The following is a 22,531-nucleotide window of genomic DNA, read 5'->3' on the forward strand; positions in this document are numbered from 1 at the left end:
AGTGATCAGTGATATATGTACAGGAGGTGTCTGTGTGTACTAGTGATCAGTGATATATGTACAGGAGGTGTCTGTGTGTTCTAGTGATCAGTGTTATATGTACAGGAGGTGTCTGTGTGTACTAGTGATCAGTGATATATGTATAGGAGGTGTCTGTGTGTTATAGTGATCAGTGATATATGTACATGAGGTGTCTGTGTTGTCTAGTGATCAGTGATATATGTACATGAGGTGTCTGTGTGTTCTAGTGATCAGTGATATATGTACATGAGATGTCTGTGTATTATAGTGATTAGTGATATATGTACAGGAGGTGTCTGTGTGCTCTAGTGATCAGTGATATATGTACAGGAGGTGTCTGTGTGTTCTAGTGATCAGTGATATATGTACAGGAGGTGTCTGTGTGTTCTAGTGATCAGCGATACACGTACAGGAGGTGTCTGTGTGTTCTAGTGATCAGTGATATATGTACATGAGGTGTCTGTGTTGTCTAGTGATCAGTGATATATGTACATGAGGTGTCTGTGTGTTCTAGTGATCAGTGATATATGTACATGAGGTGTCTGTGTGTTATAGTGATCAGTGATATATGTACAGGAGGTGTCTGTGTGTTCTAGTGATCAGTGATATATGTACAGGAGGTGCCTGTGTGCTCTAGTGATCAGTGATATATGTACAGGAGGTGTCTGTGTGTACTAGTGATCAGTGATATATGTACAGGAGGTGTCTGTGTGTTCTAGTGATCAGTGTTATATGTACAGGAGGTGTCTGTGTGTACTAGTGATCAGTGATATATGTATAGGAGGTGTCTGTGTGTTATAGTGATCAGTGATATATGTACATGAGGTGTCTGTGTTGTCTAGTGATCAGTGATATATGTACATGAAGTGTCTGTGTGTTCTAGTGATCAGTGATATATGTACATGAGATGTCTGTGTATTATAGTGATTAGTGATATATGTACAGGAGGTGTCTGTGTGCTCTAGTGATCAGTGATATATGTACAGGACGTGTCTGTGTGTTCTAGTGATCAGTGATATATGTACAGGAGGTGTCTGTGTGTTCTAGTGATCAGTGATATATGTACATGAGGTGTCTGTGTTGTCTAGTGATCAGTGATATATGTACATGAGGTGTCTGTGTGTTCTAGTGATCAGTGATATATGTACATGAGGTGTCTGTGTGTTATAGTGATCAGTGATATATGTACAGGAGGTGTCTGTGTGTTCTAGTGATCAGTGATATATGTACAGGAGGTGTCTGTGTGTTCTAGGGATCAGTGCATACTTGCCTACATCCTGGCTGCTTCCTCCGGGAGGAAGCAGCCAGGTCAGTGTAGCAGGGGGCGGGGCCTGTATAGAGGGGCGTGGCTGGGCACTTTACAAGTGTTTAGGGGCGGGACTGGGGGCGGAGCCACGCAATAGCGTCATTTAGGCTCCGCCCCCCACAACAATATGCCGATATTTCTGGCATTGCTATGCGGGGGGTGGGGTTATGATGATGCGATTCAGCGCGAATCGCGTCATCAGCCCCTCCGCAGCGGGGGTTTAGCATTACATTGCGGGGGGGGGACTGGAAAAGTCGGGAGGTCTGCCTACTTTTCCGGGGGGCCGGGAGCGGCACCCGATTTTCGGGAGGCTCCCGGCCAAATCGGGAGAGTAGGCATGTGTGGATCAGTGATATATACAGGAGGTGTTTGTGTGTTTTGGTGATCAGCGATAAATGTTTGTTTTCTGGTACATGTTTTCTCTCCGCAGTTACCTGTATGGGAAGCCTGTGAATGGCTGGGCATTTACACTATTTGGAGTGAAGAGAGACAATGAAAAGAAAAGCCTAACAGATTCCCTAAGAAGAGTTCAGGTATGTTTATCTTTTTATATAACAAGTCTTCATTTTAAACAAATTATTTTTCCACAGCCATAATTTGTCATGAAGCTTTTAACTACTTCAATTTCTTTCTATGTTTCTTTCATTAGCTCATCATTACATTAAAAAAACAGTATTTTAATTTTAGGGCCACCCACAGTAAATAGGAAATATTATTGTCCAATAGGTTTTTTCTCTTAATCACATAGTAGAAATATGATGCGAGAAGCTCCGTCCCGATTGGGTAACAAGGATGAATGACAAACTGTTTCACATGTTGCAGATATTATAATGAAGAGATTGCGATAACCTTGGAGAATGGACCATTGATCAGATGCACAGATGTTTTAGGTCTATAAGGTCCTGGAGTATTTACACTAACAATTCTGATAAATTGTATTGTTTGTACACCTTGCATCTCTATTTTCTCTATACCCCTGCCCTGGATGCATGAGAAACCTGTACTAAATCAAATAGATGTTGGCCACTTTTATCAGTCCCAATATCCACAGAATAGAAGATGTTTTTGTAGATATAGAAATATTTGGTCCATACAATGGCTCTGAACCATGTAGAAAATGGTGACCGGGATCCAAGGGTGCAGTGATGAAAAGTGCAAAGATTGATCATTAATAAACATTATTATTAAAAAAAAAAGCAGACAAGGGCCCTCATTCAGACCCACTCGCGAGCGGCTGTCCGCTCGCAAGTGGGTCGATGGTCTGCACTGCGCATGCGCACGACGGAGGGAGCTCCGTCGTGCGCATGCGCGAGACGCGACGAGCGAAGGACTTTCCTTCGCTCGTAGTGTCTCATCAAAGGGGGCGTGCTGTCGATGTTGACTGACAGCATGCCCCCTTTGGTGGGCGTGCTGGGGGCGTGCCTGCCAGACGGAGGCGTTCCCAAGGGAACGCCTACCGTCTGAAGCCGGCCCCACTGACATCACTAGTGATGTCAGTGGTAGTGATTTTGGCTCTGATAGAGACAAAATCACTCCTGGCCTTGCGGTTGAGAAACTCAACCGCAGGCTTCTGCTCGCAGTTTCGATGGTCGCGATGGTCAAGACCATCGCGACCATCATCCTGCACGCTCGTATATGCTGTGGGTGGTGACCCACAGCTATACGAGCGTCCAGGAGGACGCTCCATATTTATGGAGGAGGGCCCTGATTCAGAGCGAGCGCTCTGGTCAGAGCGTCCGGCTCTGAATCAGGGCCAAGGTGCCTCCTAGTATGATGTCACAAGTACAATTGTGTTCCAAAATCACACAAAAGTGTGTACTGCACAGTATATCCCCATACCTAAAAAAATCAACAAATGTGTGGTTATCTGATCCAAACTCACTCCACTCATTTTTACACCCAAGGAAATCTCATAGGTACATTTGGAGCTGTAGATGAAACACGTTGGGTGTGGAGATTAATTTGCCTTATCCGTGATAAATAATGTAATTAAAATATGTTGTGGCCATATGTTTAATGCGCTTTTTATAACATGGAGATGGAAAAAAAGCTTCAGACCAATTTACATTTATAAAAAAAAAAAAGATTACATTTGATTAAAAAGATTATAATTAATTTAATACTTCAGGATAGCTTGATTGCAGAGCCTACTGGCCTCTGTAGATAACGGTGGTTGTGGTGAGTTTCTGGCCAATATATTTTGGATTGGAAAAATGGATTACAAAATGATTACAAGTCACCAATTAAGGCAGTTTCAATTGATTAATGTAGAATAATTACAAATATTAGGGGTAAATTTACTAAAGTGAGAGTTTTTAGAACTGGAGATGTTGCCCATAGCAACAAATCAGATTATACTTAACATTTAACTAGCACCTTCTAAAAGATAATAGCTAGAATCTGATTGGTTGCTATGGGCAACATCTCCACTTCTAAAAACTCTCACTTTAGTAAATTTACCCCTTAGACTCTGGCATCTGTGGCTTATTTGGGCTGCCAGTCTAAAGCTAAGCGAAATAGCTCTTCTACCACTCTCAGGGGTCTATTTACTATGCAGTGTTAGGAGACAGAGTGAAAAGTGATAAGGTACCAGCCAATCAGCTCCCAACTGCCATCTCACAGGCTGTGTTTGAAAAATGACAGTTAGGAGCTGATTGGCTGGCACCTTATCACAGACTTATCACTTTTCACTCTGTCTCTTATCACTGCTTAGTACATAGACCCCCCAGTCTCTTGGCACTCCCCAGCCACAATGGCCAGTAATCCGAATCAGGATACTTTGCATGCTCTAAACAGCACCCATTGGTGGTCCAGGCTGGTGCCAGTAGCAGGCTTCCTATTTTCTGCTGTATGTAAAGTATGATTGTTCTCTAGAGCTGAGACTGAAGTGAATAATCAAACATTTTCTGCATACTATAATATATATCATTAATACATTTAACAAACCATTATTGATTATAAGAAAGAAGATTAAAATGGTGGTTCAGACTCTAGAGCTACTGACACCAGCAGCAAACTTCCATTTTTTTTTGCCTATATTACATTCCCTTCCCCTCCCCCAGGTCTTCATATTGGGCCAACCTCATTGGCAAGGATTAGGAATGTTTGGCAGACTTTTTGGAAGAGCCCCCTTAGCTTGCATTACTACCCCCACTCCTTTTTCTTATAAGTGCATGCTTCTTGTGAAAATCTCTACAGACCAGGACCTGGTAACTCGTAGGTTCTCGAGGGGAGAGGGGTGGTTTAGGGGGCTGACAGCCAGGGAGAGCATTACGTGAGCATTACGTGAGCATCACACCTTCTTTTTTGTTATTTATATTTATTTAAAAAAAATTTAACAGTCACAGCAAGAAACATGAATCTAACCTAAGGCACACATGAGGGTCATTTTGAAAACTGTATCCCTCAAAGTTACAACAAGAAAACTCATAAAATGACCAACATGGATTGGATACGTCTTCGGGCCCTTCACCCAAACCTCTGTTTTTAAAAAAAAGGACAAGTAATTCTAATTCACAAACCACCAACACTTCTACTGTGACGGAGGAGATATACATTTTTTTGGGATCACCTACAGTGTTTGTTTAATTTGCACCCCCCCCCCTATAAATGAATATAAAATAAGTTTAAGAGAATAATTTTTTGTTCTTGTTGTAAGGTGGACCGAAACATCTTCAGTGTTGAAATTGACAATTTGTTCAGCATTGTCATAGGCGTTATCCTTCTCTTCACTCAAGTCAAGAAGATCATTTTCTTCTTCCCCCAATATAAGTTCAGGGGGGAGGGTAAGGTTTAGGCTGCAGGGAGGGGGAGGTTAGATTCAGGCACTAGGGGGGAGGATGGGTTAGGCACCAAAGAGGGAGGGTTAGGGTAGCGAGAGGGGGAAGGTTATCATACCCACCAACAAGTGTCGGTATCCTAACCCTAACGGGATGCCGGCGTCGGGATTCTGACCGCCAGGATCCAAATTGCTGGCTTTCTGTACCCATCCCGTAACATCAAAGAGATTTTCTGATACTAAAGTTACTTTTCAAAGAGGCTGTGTTTATAATTGTCAATTGTCAGTTGTTCACCTTTCTTTGCAATTTGCACTTACTGGATATAACAGAGAAAAGAATAATGTTATTTAATTATCTCATACCCTTGTAGGCAGTTTATTTGAATGCAATTTAATTAAGTTATTTATTAACTGTTTTGCACTCTTGAAAAATTATATATGACATGTTAAATACATTTATTGTCTATATATGTGTTATGTGTGATCTAATGTGTCTAACACCACAACATATATATTTTTTGTGTACACTGTATAAGGAAAAGCATCTTCTACTTGTTGCTTGGCAGCTGACGCATTATTTAATCAGGTGGATCTTAGGATTTCATTTGTTTTTTTAGGTACAAAAGGTCAACAGGATCAAATGTCGACATGGGAATGGTTCACACAAAAAATGGTCAACGCATTTTTTTTTTCTAACCATAATCTCACTCTCCCCCTGGTGCCTAACCCTAACCATCCCTCCTAATACCTAACCCTAACTGTCGGGGTAAATGCCTAACTGTAACCCTCCACAAAGTGCCTAAAACTAAAAAAAAAATGTGTTGATGATTTTTGTGTTGACCATTCACATGTCAACCTTTTCTACCTGTCGGCCTTTTGTCCCTGTCAATCCATTGACTGTCAACCTATTGGTGTCGACCTTCCAACTGGAACCCCACTTAGTCTTAGCACGGTCTTACTAACTGGGCTGCCATCTGTATTTAGTGGTTCACAAACTTTCTTTTAGAAGTTATAGGTTACTGGCTGCTAATGTCATGACCACGTCTGTGATCTAGCTCCAATATACATCTAATCAATCATGATGGATCCTCATTTTTGGACACTTGCTTATCGAGTTAATGTGAACTAAAATGATCTCTTATGGGTAACGTGACTTTTTTTTTTCTTCCACTTTTAATTTGATATTGCGTAAACCAGATAGATAAAGGTGAAGGAGAAGCCGTTTTGCAAAAGCAAGATTTAGTAAAGTCTATCCGGAAGGAAGCAGACATGCTGCTATGGAGACTTTATGTGACTGTCACTGTCATCACTGACACAGGTAAGATGGGGAAATACTCTCAGTTATAGTTCTCCTTCATCACACTTAATTACAAACATATGTTAAATAGAGAACAAGCATGCATCTGAATGTGCAAAGGACGGAGACGCCAAAAGATTCCGCTTGGTGCATCAAGAGACACTACCTTAGGATGCACTATTGAAATTTGCACCTGCCTTGTATGTGAGCAATTAAGGTTCTGACAGGGCCGTAGCTAGGGTAGTGCAGACGGTGCCATCGCACAGGGCACCACAGGTCAGGGGGCGCTGTTTGTGCCTGTCAAATTTCTATTTATTATCATTCTCACTTGTAGTTTCCTCTTATTTCATCCCCAGCATCTCCTGGCCTCCCCTATCTCTTCCATGGCCCTTCCCCATGAGGCCATTCCCCTTTTTTGGGTGCATTATGTCCCCTTGAAAAATATGGGGGGTGCCAATGCTTTTTCTGGCACAGGGCACCAAAAAGTCTAGTTATGGCTCTGGGTTCTGAGGGCCTAATTCAGCACTGCTGATCGCAGATTTGCAATGATCAGGAATCTTCGCATGTGCAGAACGGGTCTGCGATCCTGCACACAGTCCAGTAGAAGACTCTCAGTGATTGACAGTCTGCTGCCCTTTCTGGGTGGGAAAGGCATGGCGACGCCTCCGTTTCCCAATACAGAGGTGTGTCATTGAGGGGGAGTGAGGAGGCCAGGATCTCCATCAACTGATGGAGATTTCCAGTTACAGTTGGGAATTGAACTTAGCACTCTCATGCTTTGCAGTCAGTCACCTTGTCAATGGAGCCACCTGCTGCTATAGTGAAAGCTTGTGAATTCTAACTATATCAAGCTACTACACATTCTTATTCATCTAAAATACAGTCAGGTAGCAGGTGACAATACCCATTTTTGATGCGCACACACAGTTGTGGGGGTGCCATATTTCATTTTGCCCTTGGTGCCAAATACCCTAGTTACGCCTCTGCACCCAATACCTTTTAATATATTTCGGAGACCGCATTGACCATTTGCGCGAATATCTCCATAGCGTTCAACTCTGAATCAGGCCCATGGAGTGAGTATTGGCCCTGAAAGTTAAGGAATTAAACTTAGCTGTTTACTTCCTTCCGTTTCAAGACATGGGGGTAAATTTGCTAAGGTGAGAGTTTTTAGAAGCGAGTTTTAGAAGAGATGTTGCCCATAGCAACCAATCAGATTCAAGCTATTATCTTCTAGAAGGTTCTAGTTAAATATTAAGTACAATCAGATTGGTTGCTATGGGCAACATCTCTTCTAAAACTCACTTCTAATAACTCTCACTTTAGTGAATTTACCCCTTAGAACCAATATGTCCCACTGGTAAAAGCTGCATTATTTAAAAAAAATTGGATTTGTTTACAGGGATTAGAGCTAATCTATTATTTTCTGGGAGACTGTAGTTATATAATATTATTAGAACTATATCTGTTTATGTTATTCGTAACATAAGGTTTTATAATTTATCTGTTTTTAATAAGTAAATCTATTTGGTAGAATATAGCTGAGCTGCTCCAGCTATAACATACTAGTAATTTTTTTTGGCTATAATGAGTTATTAAAAATAAAATCACTTAGCAGGTCTCTTATTCTCATTACAGTATAAGCAGGTCTCTTATTCTCATATGACTTTCCAACTTTCTCAAGGAAATGGCTTACTCATCAACTTTACTAGTTAAATTATGCTATCATTCACAATTTCCTATCCTCCAAAATTTGATGATGATGATTATGAAATAATAATAATAATAATAATAATAATAATAATAATAATAATAATAATTATTATTATTATTATTATTATTATTATTATTATTATTATTATTATTATTATTATTACCTTCTGATGCTTGCAAGGAGGCTGTAAAGATTTTATTTGCTAATTGCCATATTAAAAAAATATATATTGTAGGTTTTGCATTATATTCTATGTTACTACTCCTGGCAGGATCTATAGAATTATTACCACGTTTGGAGCTGGAACTTTATTTTTGCTAATTTCAGGAATACTCTGTGTGTTATCAGGGTATAATATATGTCTCTATTGCAGGCAGCGACATAGTGGAAGCTGAGCTGGATGATATCTATATTGTTACATCTCCATATCAAATTCACTTCACCAAAACCTCCAAATATTTCAAACCTGGAATTCCATTTGCCTTTATGGTAATTACCTATATAATTCTGCATAGATCTCCTGGCTGTTTGGCTTTTGCAACTCTTGCAGATATAATAAGTGCATTGTAGTGTTGGGCATTATAATGGCATGGACAATAAAATATACAGCTAGGTGACTCCTTTATATAATAATTCATATTTCTTTTCAGTAACACCTCTGTTCTGTTTTTCTATGAACATATCTGCCTCATATTTTTCAATATTTATTTCCATATATTTGAGTGCAATTTTGGATTAACACAGCTACTATGCCTCAAAGGCTAAGCATTAATTGCAGACTATCAATTCAAAATGGAGCTCAATGAGCCTTTTTTTGGATTGTGATTTGGAGGTTACACTGGTTTTTAGTGAATCGGTTTGTAGTATCATGAGGGACATAGGGTTAGAGGTGAAGCTCACTAGGGATTACCTGGAACCCTAATTTTGGTGGATCCCATTGTCATCTCACAGTATCTGTATTATTGGATTACAAGATTGGTACAGTCTGTGCCACTGGTAATCGCAGTAGAGTCACCAACCACTCCACATGCCAGTGAGTTACAATAGTTGACCTTACACACCACCCACCAATCCACCTCCCTTTAGCCCCAGCCAAATTCCCATTCTGTCATATCCATTCCCTGGACAAGTACCTCACTAACTTATCCCCTGTGTTGGGTACCACTGAGTAAGGGGCTGGATGGAAAATGATCTAGAACCCCCTTTTCTTTCCTCTAATCTCTGTGGAATCAGCACTTGGATGTCTATGGAATCCAACAGTAAAACAACGAGTACCAGTGGATGCTAACAAAGAGGGGTAGCCTTGGCTATGAAAAGACTCTACATAACTTAACTGGTCCCATAATGGTCCTAATGAAATTAAGTCCTATGGATATCAGATCCCTGCACCTGGACTACATGACTTGAATCCACCTGATGGCATTTAAGAAGACATAAGACTAAGTATAGTATATTAATACAGTACATATCTATATTTATATAGACAATCACAACTTGTCACAAACAATTCCTAGTGCCTTACTTAAATTTCTCACATCCCTGGAGACAGGATCCCCTCCTTCCAGCCTGCCTGGCTCATAAAGGCAGGGGTTGGAGACATGCAGAGGCTCATGGGATGGAGAGGATGATATATTGCTGATTCTCCCCATCTAAGTTCTCCCACTCTTGCCTACCTCCCTCCTTCCATTGCACTTGGATATCACACCACTGCTTTCATCATCATCCTACCTTGAGAAAACATTATATTTTTTTACAGAAACTTCCCATACTGATCACCAGACAATTCTTTCTGTATAGGACCTAGGTTCAAAGAGAGAACCCCTCCTTTGTATTGCTACAAGCTTATTTACTATTTTTAAAGAAAAACTGTTGTTTTATGAATGCTTAAGTGACTGTGCTACAGTTTCCAACACACTTGGGGCCTCATTCAGACCCACTCGCGAGCGGCTGTCCGCTCGCAAGTGGGTCGATGGTGTGCACTGCGCATGCGCACGATGGAGGGAGCTCCGTCGTGCGCATGCGCGAGACGCGACGAGCGAAGGACTTTCCTTCGCTTGTTATGTCTGATCAAAGGGGGCGTGCTGTCAATGTTGATTGACAGCACGCCCCCTTTGGTTGGCGTGCCGGGGGCATGCCTGCCAGATGGAGGCGTTCCCAAGGGAACGCCTACCATCAGAAGCCGGCCCCACTGACATCACTAGTGATGTCAGTGGGAGTGATTTTGGCTCTGATAGAGCCAAAATCACTCCTGGCCTGCGGTTGAAAAACTCAACCGCAGGCTTCTGCTCGCAGTGGCGATGGTCGCGATGGTCAAGACCATCGCGACCATCAAACTGCACGCTCGTATGGGCTGTGGGTGGTGACCCACAGCTATACGAGCGTCCAGGAGGACGCTCCATATTTATAGAGGTGGGCCCTGATTCAGAGCGAGCGCTCTGGTCAGAGCATCCGGCTCTGAATCAGGGCCTTGGTCATGTCTTCTCACCATAATAACTACTGGTGGGGCTGATGTAAGTGGTTTACTTTTTGGCTTGTGTCCCTCGCTGCGGATGATGAATGGGACACATTGTCCACTGGTATTATGTCTATGAGGACGACAAGTCCCATTCGTCATTCGGAACAACGGGCTTAATAACAGTATAGACCAGTAATGTGAGGCCATTGACCAACTGATGCAAGAATTTTGTGATGTGAAACGAAGCTGTATATAAAACAAATGCACTTGTTTTTGAAGGAACTTTTGAATCCTGCTTACACTGCACCACTGAATGGGAGTAAATCTATACAAAAAACCCTGTGCTTTAACTTTATTATCAGATGCCTATGTTATAAAAAATCTCTTTACTTATCTTAGGTGTTTGTCACTAACCCAGATGGGTCTCCGGCAAACGGTATACCAGTGGTAGTAGAACCTGGAACAAGGAGAGGAACAACTCAAGAAGATGGAACAGTGAGGCTCACGATCAATACACTCTCAGATATAAACTCGCTGCAAGTAAAGGTAACATACACTTACTATATGCTATTATGATGGGAATCTGGGACTTGGTATAGAATGGAATACTGTAGAATAGACCACACATGGTGAAGCACAACATGCTTATAAACACTGCAATGATGAGCTACTTGGGTGGGTACAAATAAAGAAGACACTAGAATAGGTAGAAAAAAGGAGCCAGACAAGCATACCAACCAGCTTAAGATATTAAGGTAAAATAACCATAATCAATATTCCAATCATATAACCTTAAATATCCTTCCCTGACATAGATTATTGCCATCTCTTCACGGAACCTTCTTCATTATCTTCTATATACAGTACAATGATGCAGTTCTTGGACGATTCAGGAAATATCTTTGATGCCAATGCTCCATACTTGCCAACCTTAAGCTTGGTACACACTACACAATATCTTTAACGATTTGGCCGATTCCGACACATCGGAACGACAAATCGTTAAAATATGTGTAGTGTGTATTGTGTAGTGCGCGCTTCCATGGGGTCTTCATCCTCATCACCTCATCATGTGCAACATGTAAGATCAGACGATGCGCCTGATGATCCTTTGCAGCACAATGCGGGGGGACTGGCATATCAGGCAGGTACCAGATCGCCCAGAGTGTACCGATCGCCCGATATGTCGGCCTGTCCACAGCCGGCTCGTGTGTTGCATCGCTGGGTACACACATTGTTTAGTGTGTACCCAGCTTTACATAAGCCCCTCCAGAATATTCCAGGAGAGGCAACCCGCTCCAATATGGTGGGGGATCGCACCATAATTTTTTTCATTGTGGTCCCATCCCCATCTCTTTATTTTCGGTTTACTGGATTTTTCAGAGTGGACAGGGTTACACGTCATCGTGGTTCTATGCCTTGTTCCATGCTTTAACAATGGGAGTGAGGCTAGGATGACACAATTCGATATGAATCACATCATCCAACAGCCCAGCCACTAGGGGTGTGCACCAGCCACTTTTCGTGTTTTGTGTTATGGTTTTGGATCTGGATCTTTCTTCGTGTTTTGGATCTGGATTGGTTTTGCCAAAACCACCCTTCCGTGTTTTGGGTTCTGGGTTTTGTGTTTTGGATCTGTATTTTTTTGAAAAAAAGCATAAAAACAGCTTAAATCACAGAATTTGTGGGTTTTTCTGCTCCTGTGCAATTATTAACCTCAATAACCTTCATTTACACTCATTTCCAGTCTATTCTGAACACCTCACACCTCACAATATTGTTTTTATGGCCAAAAGATTGCACCGAGGTAGCTGGATGACTATGCTAAGCGACACGAGTGGGCGGCACAAACACGTGGCCCATCTAGGAGTGACACTGCAGTGGCAGACAGGATGGCAGTTTGAAAAACTAGGCCCCAAACAGTACATACTGCAAAGAAAAAAAAGAGGTGCAAGATGGAATTGTCCTTGGGCCCTCCCACCCACCCTTATGTTGTATAAATAGGACATGCACACTTTAATAAAACCAATCATTTCAGCGCCAGGGTCTGCCACATGACTGTGGCTGAAATGATTGGTTCGTTTGGGTCCCCACAAAACAAGCTGGCAATTAATGTGTCCCTGCACAAACTGGCTCTACGGAGGCAAGATGTCGTCCTCATCCTCCTCATCCACCGATTCCTTGGATAAAACAGGAAAAAGGGATTTAGGTGTCCCTGGACTGCTTACGGTCTTAGCCAAAGTTTCTGAACTTGACAGTAACTTTTTATGAATGCGCTGCAGGTGCCGTATAAGGGAGGATGTTCCTAGGTGGTTAACATCCCTACCCCTACTTATTTCACCTTTACATATGGTACATATGGCAAGACAGTTGTTGTCCGGATTTGGATAGAAATATTGCCAGACCAAAGAGGTGGAATGTTTGGTCTTCTGCACAGGCATGACCGTGATGGGCTTTTTCATCCCACGGACAACAACTGTCTCCCCCGGAGCCTGATTTAAACAAACCACATCACCATCAGAATCCTCCTCGCCAACTTCCTCCTCAGCGCCAGCTACACCAGTATCCTCATTCTGTTGTACTTCAACAGTGACATTTTCAATTTGCATATCAGCAAGTGGACTGTGGGTGCTCCTTTCAGCACTTGCAGGGGGCGTGCAAATGGTGGAAAGAGCCACCTCTTCCCGTCCAGTGCTGGGAAGGTCAGGCATCGCAACCAACACCACACTTGGACTCTCCTTGGGGATTTGTGATATCTTCTTAGAATGCACAGTTCTTCGATGTGCTTTTGCCAGCTTAACTCTTTTGATTTTTTAGTGGGAGGAGGGCTTCCATCGTCATGTGAAGCTGAACCACTAGTCATGAACATAGGGAAAGACCTTAGCCATTCCTTGCCACTCCGTGTCGTAAATGGCATATTGACAAGTTTACGTTTCTCTTCAGATGATTTAAATGTTTTTTTCAAGGTCATTTTCCTGAACTTTGCCATTTGGGATTGTATGTGCCCTCTACTATGACATTGGGCATCGGCCTTGGCAGACGACGTTGATGGCATGTTATCGTCTATGTCATGAATAGTGGCAGCAGCTTCAGCAGTAGGAGGAAGTGGTTCTTGATCTTTCTCTATTCTATTTTTATTGGAGAAAGTTTGGTCCTCCATTTATGTTATATCGATTTGATATATACGTGCGGCTAAGGCGCACACAAACACAGAAAATATTTTTTTATTTTTGCTGGAGAGTAGTGCACTTTGTGGGTTACACCACCCTTTAAGAAATGAGCCAGCCGGCTCTTTACTTATGGGACACAGGCGCACGCTTGGCGCTGCTCCTTTGTTGATGCACGTGTGGCTACTGCGCACACAATTCACAAACACAGAAAAAAAAAAATTTATTTGGTTTGGAGTGTACTTTGGGGGTTACAGCACCCTTTAACGGTCAAGCCAGCCGGCCCTTTACTTATGACACAGGCGTACGCTTGGCACTACTTTGTTGATGCATGTGCGGCTACTGCACACACAATTCACAAACACAGAAAATATTTTTTTATTTGGTTTGGACTGGAGTGTACTTTGGGGGTTACAGCACCCTTTAATGTTCAAGCCAGCCGGCCCTTTACTTATGACACAGGCGCACGCTTGGCACTACTTTGTTGATGCACGTGCGGCTACTGCGCACACAATTCACAAACACAGAAAAAATATTTTTTTTTTAGCACTTGGGGGGAGCACCCCTGATGTACAGAGCACCCCCTGGACAACACTACAGCACCCCTTTAGGACTGGGACACTGCACAGGACTTTGGAGTGGACACAGCCCCTATGGACAACTGACTGCACAACACAGTCCAGCCAGCCCCTATGGACTTTGAAGTAGTGGACACAGCCCCTATTAACAACAGCAGCACAGCACAACACAGCCAGCCCCTATGGACTTTGAAGTAGTGGACACAGCCCCTATGGACAACAGCAGCACAGCGCAGCACAGCACAGCACAACACTACTCTGCACTACACTACACTACACAGCCCAGCCAGCCCTAACTCCCACCCTCCCTCTTCACTGTCCACAGCCGAGTGAGAAAATGGCGCCGACGCGGGTACCTTATATAGGATCCAAAACCCGCGAGACCCGGAAGGCGGGATGATGACATTTTGCCTCGATTTCAGATCCGAGGCGGGAAAAGTCGAGCCTGACTCGGATCGGCCTCGGATCGGGGGGGCTCGGGGGGATTCGGATTTCAGAAATCCGAACCCGCTCACCCCTACCAGCCACCCACATCAGTCAGCAACTGGGCAGAACAGGGAGAGTGGCGAGGTCTGTTGGGAGGCCAGGAGAGCTTCTCCAAATTTGGAACTTGGCAAGTATCTGTTCTCCATATTGTATAAATGTAATACAGTATCTATTAACACTGACACATAGTTAAAGAGTTCCAGTTGTGTTATTCAACAATATCAAAGACAGGAAACGCAGAGCATATAGGCGACAATACATCTCTCACAATTGCAGCCACATATAACGAAACAAAAAATATTCACATTTGAAATGTTCATGCAAACTTTGCATATGTATGTTTACTCAAAGGAACCAGAGAAAGGGTCACTGGCAATAGTTGTGTGTGACACTTTCACTGTGAGCAGTGGATTCTTGACTGCATACTATGATTGGCACTACCTGGTAGAGAAGTGTGTATCGGTGGTTTTTACTAGGGATCTCTGAATGGAAGCTTGGGCTTTGCTATGATTGGAACGCTGGTGAAGGCCACCTGCCCAGGATCCTAGTGTGATAGAATGCTGTCACAATGGCAAAAGAATAGTCAGCTGATCAAGATCTGGTAAACAGAGAAGGGTCGAGTGGAGAGTGGTGAAATAACAACCCAAGTCCAAACTTGTAGATAACTTCAGTCTCTGTTGTGCCAACTCAGTAGGACACAAGGCGAGGGAATTACATACACCTAACAAGATATCACAGGGACTGCTGCAAAGAAGCTTGGATATCACCGTGACCGGCATGTACAGTAGGTTGCAGACCCTTTCCTATGTTCCTAGTGTGATAGGTTGGTGTCACAATAAGTAAAGAGTGTTCAGATAGCCAGGGAATTGGTAAACAAACAGGTATTGTAAATTGGATGTAGTTCAGATCCTGGCGCACACAATGCCGGTGGTCACAATACCAAAGCCGGAATCCAGACAAGGGTCAGGATCCCGCCTCGATAATCACAGTGATCACGGTCCCAAAGGTTAGGTTTAGGGTTAGGAGTGAGGGTTAGGCACTAGGCGGAGGGTTAGGATTAGGCTGCAGGACGGGAGGGTTAGGATTAGGCTGTGGGGAGGGAGGGTTAGGATTAGGCTGCGGGACGGGAGGGTTAGGATTAGGCTGCGGGACGGGAGGGTTAGGATTAGGCTGCGGGACGGGAGGGTTAGGATTAGGCTGCGGGACGGGAGGGTTAGGATTTGGCTGCGGGACGGGAGGGTTAGGATTAGGCTGCGGGACGGGAGGGTTAGGATTAGGCTGCGGGACGGGAGGGTTAGGATTAGGCTGCGGGACGGGAGGGTTAGGATTTGGCTGCGGGACGGGAGGGTTAGGATTAGGCTGCGGGACGGGAGGGTTAGGATTAGGCTGCGGGACGGGAGGGTTAGGATTAGGCTGCGGGAAGGGAGGGTTAGGATTAGGCTGTGGGACAGGAGGGTTAGGATTAGGCTGCGGGACGGAAGGGTTAGGATTAGGCTGCGGGACGGGAGGGTTAGGATTAGGCTGTGGGGGGGAGGGTTAGGATTAGGCTGTGGGATGGGAGGGTTAGGATTAGGCTGCGGGACGGGAGGGTTAGGATTAGGCTGCGGGATGGGAGGGTTAGGATTAGGCTGCGGGACGGGAGGGTTAGGATTAGGCTGCGTGACGGAAGGTTTAGGATTAGGCTGCGGGACGGGAGGGTTAGGATTAGGCTGTGGGACGGGAGGGTTAGGAATAGGCTGCGGGGAGGGAGGGTTAGGGTTAGGCTGCAAGAGTGGAGAGTTAAGGTTAGGCTGCAGGACTTGTGGGTTAGGGTTAGAGGTAGGGTTGGGGTAAGGTTTAGTTTACTTACCAGCAGGCGTTTGCATTTCAACCATCGGGATGCCGGTGTCAGTATTGCGACCACCAACATTATGTGCACCGAAATGACATACTCAACCCTTGTAAATGCCACAGAGATTAACTGGAGAGTAGTTAATTGATAAACCAAGTCCAAACCAGGAGGTATCTATGTACGATACTAAATCAGCAGGACACATGGAGAGAAAACTAACAGCCCAAGTCATTAGCAGAAACACAGAAAGGTTGTGGACCACAGAAGCACTGGAGACTATGAGGAAGCTAGAACAGGGTTTAAATAGGCAGCGTCATCTGAATCTGCTACCAACCTGACATCATAATCCTGTGCACCCACCACTGTAGTATAAATGAAGAGGGATGAAACCAGCAGAAGAAACAGCCATCACCCTGAGGACTGGGAAAGTGCAGGATGCCACCCATTGGAAAAGTGACATATAACCAGTTTTTGAAATGCTGGATGCTGAATGTGGTGCTTTGTGACCTTGTGAAATGAATGGATTTTACCAAGCTCCACTTGGGAGGAGTTTCAAAAAATGGAAAGGAAATCTCAATCAGGAGGGGGGATGTTATTGTGAACTCTCCCTCAGGTAGTATAAGGCATGGGACTCCCTCCAGCAAACAATTGTTCTGGAAGAGCTATTAATGGTGGCAAAGAGAGAACCACATTATGCTACAGTAACTTGTCCATTTACCTAATTTCTTCTTCAGGTTCCATAGGGGGTCCACCTTGGGGTATAGCTGGATCTGGATCCACGGGCACCACGCAGTTAAAGCTTTAGCTCCCAGGATGCACTGGGTCCATCCTCCTCTATACCCCACCCCCGAGCCACAGGCACCTCAGTTTAAGTTGGTGCCTGCCCAGAGTTGGGTCACCGTTAGCGCAGGGGGGCTGATTAGCAGCCCCTAAGCTTATTTTATTTTATGAGTTTTTGATATTATCTTTCTTTTTAACTGTTCAGAGCAGCAGCGTCGGACTGTCCACCCCGGCGCCGCCGCAATGCCAGTACAGATCTGGGGATCGTGGCGGGACCCCAGAGTCTGTACTAACCGGGCTCTTTCCCATATACTCCATTTAATGTGCTTTATTGTACTTCTGAGGGAAAGGAGACGCCACCATTCAGGATTAGCACCCTTCCATATTGATTTAAAAGCATGGAGTATGGTAATGTATATGCACAGTGTATTAGGCACAATTCTAGGTAAGTCCTACAAGTTATATACTGTAGTGCAACTTTGGTTCGTTTTTGGGGTGTGAGTCCCCCTGGATTGCATTGGCTGATCTGCTTCAGGGCACCACATTATAACACATTTTCCTTTATTACACATTTTAACCCTTCACTGTGTGTTTAATATATATATACTTCACTTTTTTATTTTCATTCTTTATATGCAGCTGTAGCTGCTCCTAACTATCTCTTTACACTCCACTTTTCTTACTATGGTGGTGCCCTGGGGCAGCTTGGCTGGGCCAATTTTGGGGGGTCCTGCGCTCTGGATTTGAACCCTAGTATGTTAGGGACCTACCCGAAAGAGGTTACCTGGATATGGTGGGTAGGCCCATAACCTTGGCCATGATTATGCTAAAAACCTCTATTGATTGCAAAATTTTATTGCATTTATATATATTATTAATAATTTGGAGTTGTGCACCTGAGATTTGTCTGTTTCTGTGTCTTCTATTAATATGACAGCATTGGTACGGCCGGTGCGATCCATCTTTGTCATAGGGGATGATGCCCCGACCCCTAAATCCAAATTCCCAAATTTCAAACAGGCTAAAGTGGATGTAACTGTTTTTCCTCTCGCTGACTAGTTGACTGACCACATGGCGGAGGCCTGGCAGTCGCCTAGTAAGAGGTTCCAGCAGCAGAAACATTTGGCGTCTAGCTACCCGTTTCCTGCAGGGCATTGCAAGAAGTGGGAATCCCTGCCTGCGGTGGATTCTCATGTTACTCGCTTAATCAAAGGTGCTACACTGCCCTTACCCTCCATCTCCTCCCTAAAGGATTCTATATACAGGAAAGTTGAAATTTGCTTTAAGTCAATTTATTCTCTCTCGGGGGCTCTGGCCCATCTGTCTATGGCTATCTCTTGGGTAGCTAAGGCCATTGAGAGTTGGGCCAAAACTTGAGGACAACCTTACTAAGGAAGCTTCTGAGGTCCAGAAAGCTCTGGTGGGACAGATGAGAGATGCTGCTACCTATATTGACGAAGCAGCTTTGGATGCCAGTCTGTTAACCTCCAGAGTCTTGGCCGCACCTGTGTCTGCCCGCCGCCCTTTGTGGTTATGTTCTTGGAGGGCAGATGCTGTTTCCAAGAAAGGGCTGGAGGCCTTGTCCTTCAATGGGGAGTTATTGTTTGGTTCTGATTTGGACAAAATTGTAGACACCCTGGCAAAGTCTAAGTCGACTTTTCTGCCTTCAGCTACTGCACCTTCCAAGGCTAGGACCTCTGCATTTTGGTCCTTTCATGTTCAAGGGAAGTCTGAGGGTCAGTCCTTCCACAGGCAAGTGGCCACTAAGGCATCCTCTAAATCTAAGAAGCAAGCTTGGGGTGCTCGATGCCCTGCTTCCAAACCAGAGGATCAACCATCTAACTGATGGGATGGACCTCCCTCTGGGGGATTCCAGAGTTAGAGGCCGACGTCTTCTATTCACCCAGTGCTGGTACAACACCACCACGGATGCCTGGGTATGAGAAGTGGTCTCTCGGGGTACATCCTCTCCTTTCGTCACTGGCCACCCACCAGTTTTTCTGCACAGGTCCTCCTTCAAGCCAAGCCAAGGCCTTGCAGATGCAAGAGGCCATAGAGTACTTGCTGAGAGCAGGGGTTGTTATTCCAGTCCCGCCTTCTCAATGTGAGACAGGTTACTACTCTACTCTGTTTCTGCTCCGAAGCCCAATGGGTCTCATCGGCCTATTCTCAAGTCTTTGAACAAGTTCCTCAGAGTTCCCAAATTCAGGATGGAAACTTTGTGTTCCATCATTCTGGCTATGAACCCTGGGGACTACATGGTTTCCCTGGACATCCAGGACGCATACCTTCATGTTGCTATAGCGCCTTCACACCAGCAGTATCTGCGGTTTGCTATATGGCAGGACCACTTCCAGTTTCAGGCTCTACCCTATGGCCTCTCCACGGCCCCAAGGGGATTCACCAAGATTATGGCAGTCACGGCTGCCCATCTTTGGAGAAAGGGTATATGGCTTCTTCCGTATCTCGATGACCTCCTGTTGCTGGCAGGTTCTCTGGAGGTACTTCTGCAGCATCTACACCTGACGATCGCTTGTCTGCAAGCGCGCGGGTGGCTATTAAATTGGAAGAAATCCTCCCTAATTCCCTCACAAAGGATGGTCCATTTGGGAGCCCTTCTAGAATCTCGGCAGCAGAGGATCTTTCTGACTCCAGAAAATATCTCCTCCCTGCAACTGTGGGTGCATAGTTGCCTGAACAGTTGAGGAGTGTTGGTTCACTCAGCAATGCAGGATCTGGGGTTCATGGTGTCGACATTTGACATGGTGGAATATGCCCAGTTCCATTCCAGGTCCCTGCAGGGGCTGATTCTATCCAAATGGAACAGGTTGCCACACAGGATCAAGACAGCTGCTGGTATCAGACATCTCATCTCACCAACGGTTGCTCCTTTTGGATCCTGGACTGGGTTTTCCTGACAATGCCAGTCTCCAGGGTTAGGGTGCAGTGACAGGTTCTCTCTCACTTCAAGGCCATTGGACAGCGGAAGAAGCAATTCTCCCGATCGACATTCAGGAAATTCGGGCCGTGTATCGGACCTTCCAGTTGTCAAGTTACGTTCTTCACAGAAGAGCTGTGCATGTTCAGCCCGACAACGCCACCATGGTGGCGTACATCAACCATCAAGAGGGCACTCGCAGTCGGGCAGTGATGACAGAGGTGTCACTCATCCTGTCTTGGCCGGACTGCTATCTTCCAGCCATCTCGGCAGTGTTCATTCCATGAGTCCACAATTGGGAGGCATACTTCCTCAGCCATCATGACGTGAATCCCGGGGAATGGTCGCTTCACCAAGAAGTGTTTCAGCTCCTTGTGGAAAAGTGGGGCCTGCCAGAGGTGGACCTCATGGCCTCCCTTCACAGTCACAAGTTGCCCGTGTATGGGTCCAGGACAAGAGATGCACAAGCAAGTCTGGTGGACGCTCTGGCAGTCAGGTGGACCTTACATTTTGTGTATCTCTTCCTTCCGATATCCCTTCTACCTCGGGTTCTTCGGAAATTCAAGCAGGATGGTGGCAAGCTTATGCTGGTGGCCAAGACGTCCTTTGTGCTCAGATCTTTGGAGTCTCTCCATCGACACTCCGTTCCTTCTGCCTCAATGTCTGGACCTGCTGTCTCAGGGTCCCTGCCTTCATCTGGACCTGGTTCATCTGTCTTTGACGGCGTGGCTCTTGAGACATCCATCTTAAGGTCCAAGGGTTTTTTCTGGCTCAGTCATTGGCACAAGGCTTCGGGTGCGTAAGCCTGCCTCTGCCAGGATTTACCACAGAGTGTGGCATTCTTATTTTCAATAGTGTGCCTCGAGACATTACGATCCCCAAGTGTTTCGTGTTTCTAGGATTTTGGCGTTCCTTCAGTCTTGTTTGGACCTTGGCTTATGTGTCTTCTATGAAAGGTTCATGTCTCCGCACTGTCTGTGTGGTTTCAGCATAGGATTGCTCCTTTACCAGATGTCCGCACCTTTTTCCAGGGTGCTCTCAGGATTCAGCCTCCCTTGAGTCTGTGGAGCTCAATACTCTTTTTCTCCTGGCGATTGCTTCAGCTAGGAGGGTTTCAGAATTGGGGGCGCTCTCCTGTAATCCTCCCTTTCTGATTTTTCACCAGGACAGGGCAATGCTTTGCACTCACCCTGGTTTTTTGCCTAAAGTGGTTTCTAAGTTTCACATTAATCAAGATATTGTTGTGTGGGCCTTTCAGTCACCTGAACTTTCGGCTGGTGATACTTCCTTGGATGTGGTCCATGCTCTCAGAATTTATGTGGACCGGACTATTTCGGTTCAGAGATCGGATTCCTTGTTAGTCCTCTTTGGTTTGTACAAGTGGGGTTGGCCGGCCAACAAACAAACTGTAGCTAGATGGCTTCGTTTGGCTATTTCTGAGGCTTATACTCAGGAGGGCTTGCCTGTTCCAGCCTCTGTTAAGGCTCATTCTACTCAGTCTGTGGGCCCCTTGTGGGCAGGTAGCTGTGGCGTCTCGACTGTTCAGCTGTGTAAGGCGGCCACTTGATCATTCATCCAGACCTTTCTGAGGTTCTATGCTTTTGACACCTTCGCCTCTCAGGATGCTTCCTTCCTTCGGGCGCTGGATTCTCCTTTCAGTCAGAAGCGTCCCCGCCCTTAGTTGGACTGCTTTGGGACATCCCCAAGGTCAACCCTGTCGACCCCCTATGGACCCTGAAGAAGAAAATGAGAGATATGGTAACAACTTACCTTTGTTATCCCTCTTTCTTCGAAGTCCATAGGGTCCACAGGGTGCCCACCCTGACGCACCTGGCTTCATATGGGCTGTGTTGCTGGTCACCGGTTTTCCATCTCCATTTCTGTGAGTATGGTTCTTGTGTGTTCCAGTTTTCCTTCTCTCTGTTTTTCCTCCTCCGGCCTTGGCTACTTACCAACTGAGGTGCCTGTGGCTCGGGGGCAGGGTATAGAGGAGGATGGACCCAGTGCATCCTGGGAGCTAAAGCTTTAACTGCGTGGTGCCCATGGATCCAGATCCAGCTATACCAAAAGGTCAATCCTGTGGACTCTATGGACTTCGAAGAAACAGAGATAACAAAGGTAAGTTCTTACAATATCTCTCATTTTTTGAATCATATATGAAATGGTTAAATACTTGTAGA

At 44.9% G+C, this 22,531-nt stretch overlaps 1 protein-coding gene across 3 annotated transcripts in view; it reads left to right on the forward strand.

Annotated features, from left to right (window-relative positions):
• LOC148454321 (venom factor-like) overlaps window positions 1-22,531 on the forward strand; it is a 184,853-nt gene that overhangs the window by 27,615 nt on the left and 134,707 nt on the right. For all 3 annotated transcript variants that reach the window (XM_088461041.1, XM_088461040.1, XM_088461042.1), the window contains exons 7-10: window positions 1,758-1,860; window positions 6,303-6,423; window positions 8,490-8,605; window positions 10,971-11,117. In XM_088461041.1, coding sequence (XP_088317167.1) covers window positions 1,758-1,860; window positions 6,303-6,423; window positions 8,490-8,605; window positions 10,971-11,117 — 487 coding nt within the window. The remainder of the gene's footprint in view (window positions 1-1,757; window positions 1,861-6,302; window positions 6,424-8,489; window positions 8,606-10,970; window positions 11,118-22,531) is intronic.

The sequence above is a fragment of the Taudactylus pleione genome, unplaced genomic scaffold, assembly GCF_031769625.1.
Source record: "Taudactylus pleione unplaced genomic scaffold, aTauple2 ptg001005l, whole genome shotgun sequence".
In the NCBI taxonomy this organism is placed as follows: Eukaryota; Metazoa; Chordata; class Amphibia; order Anura; family Myobatrachidae; genus Taudactylus; species Taudactylus pleione.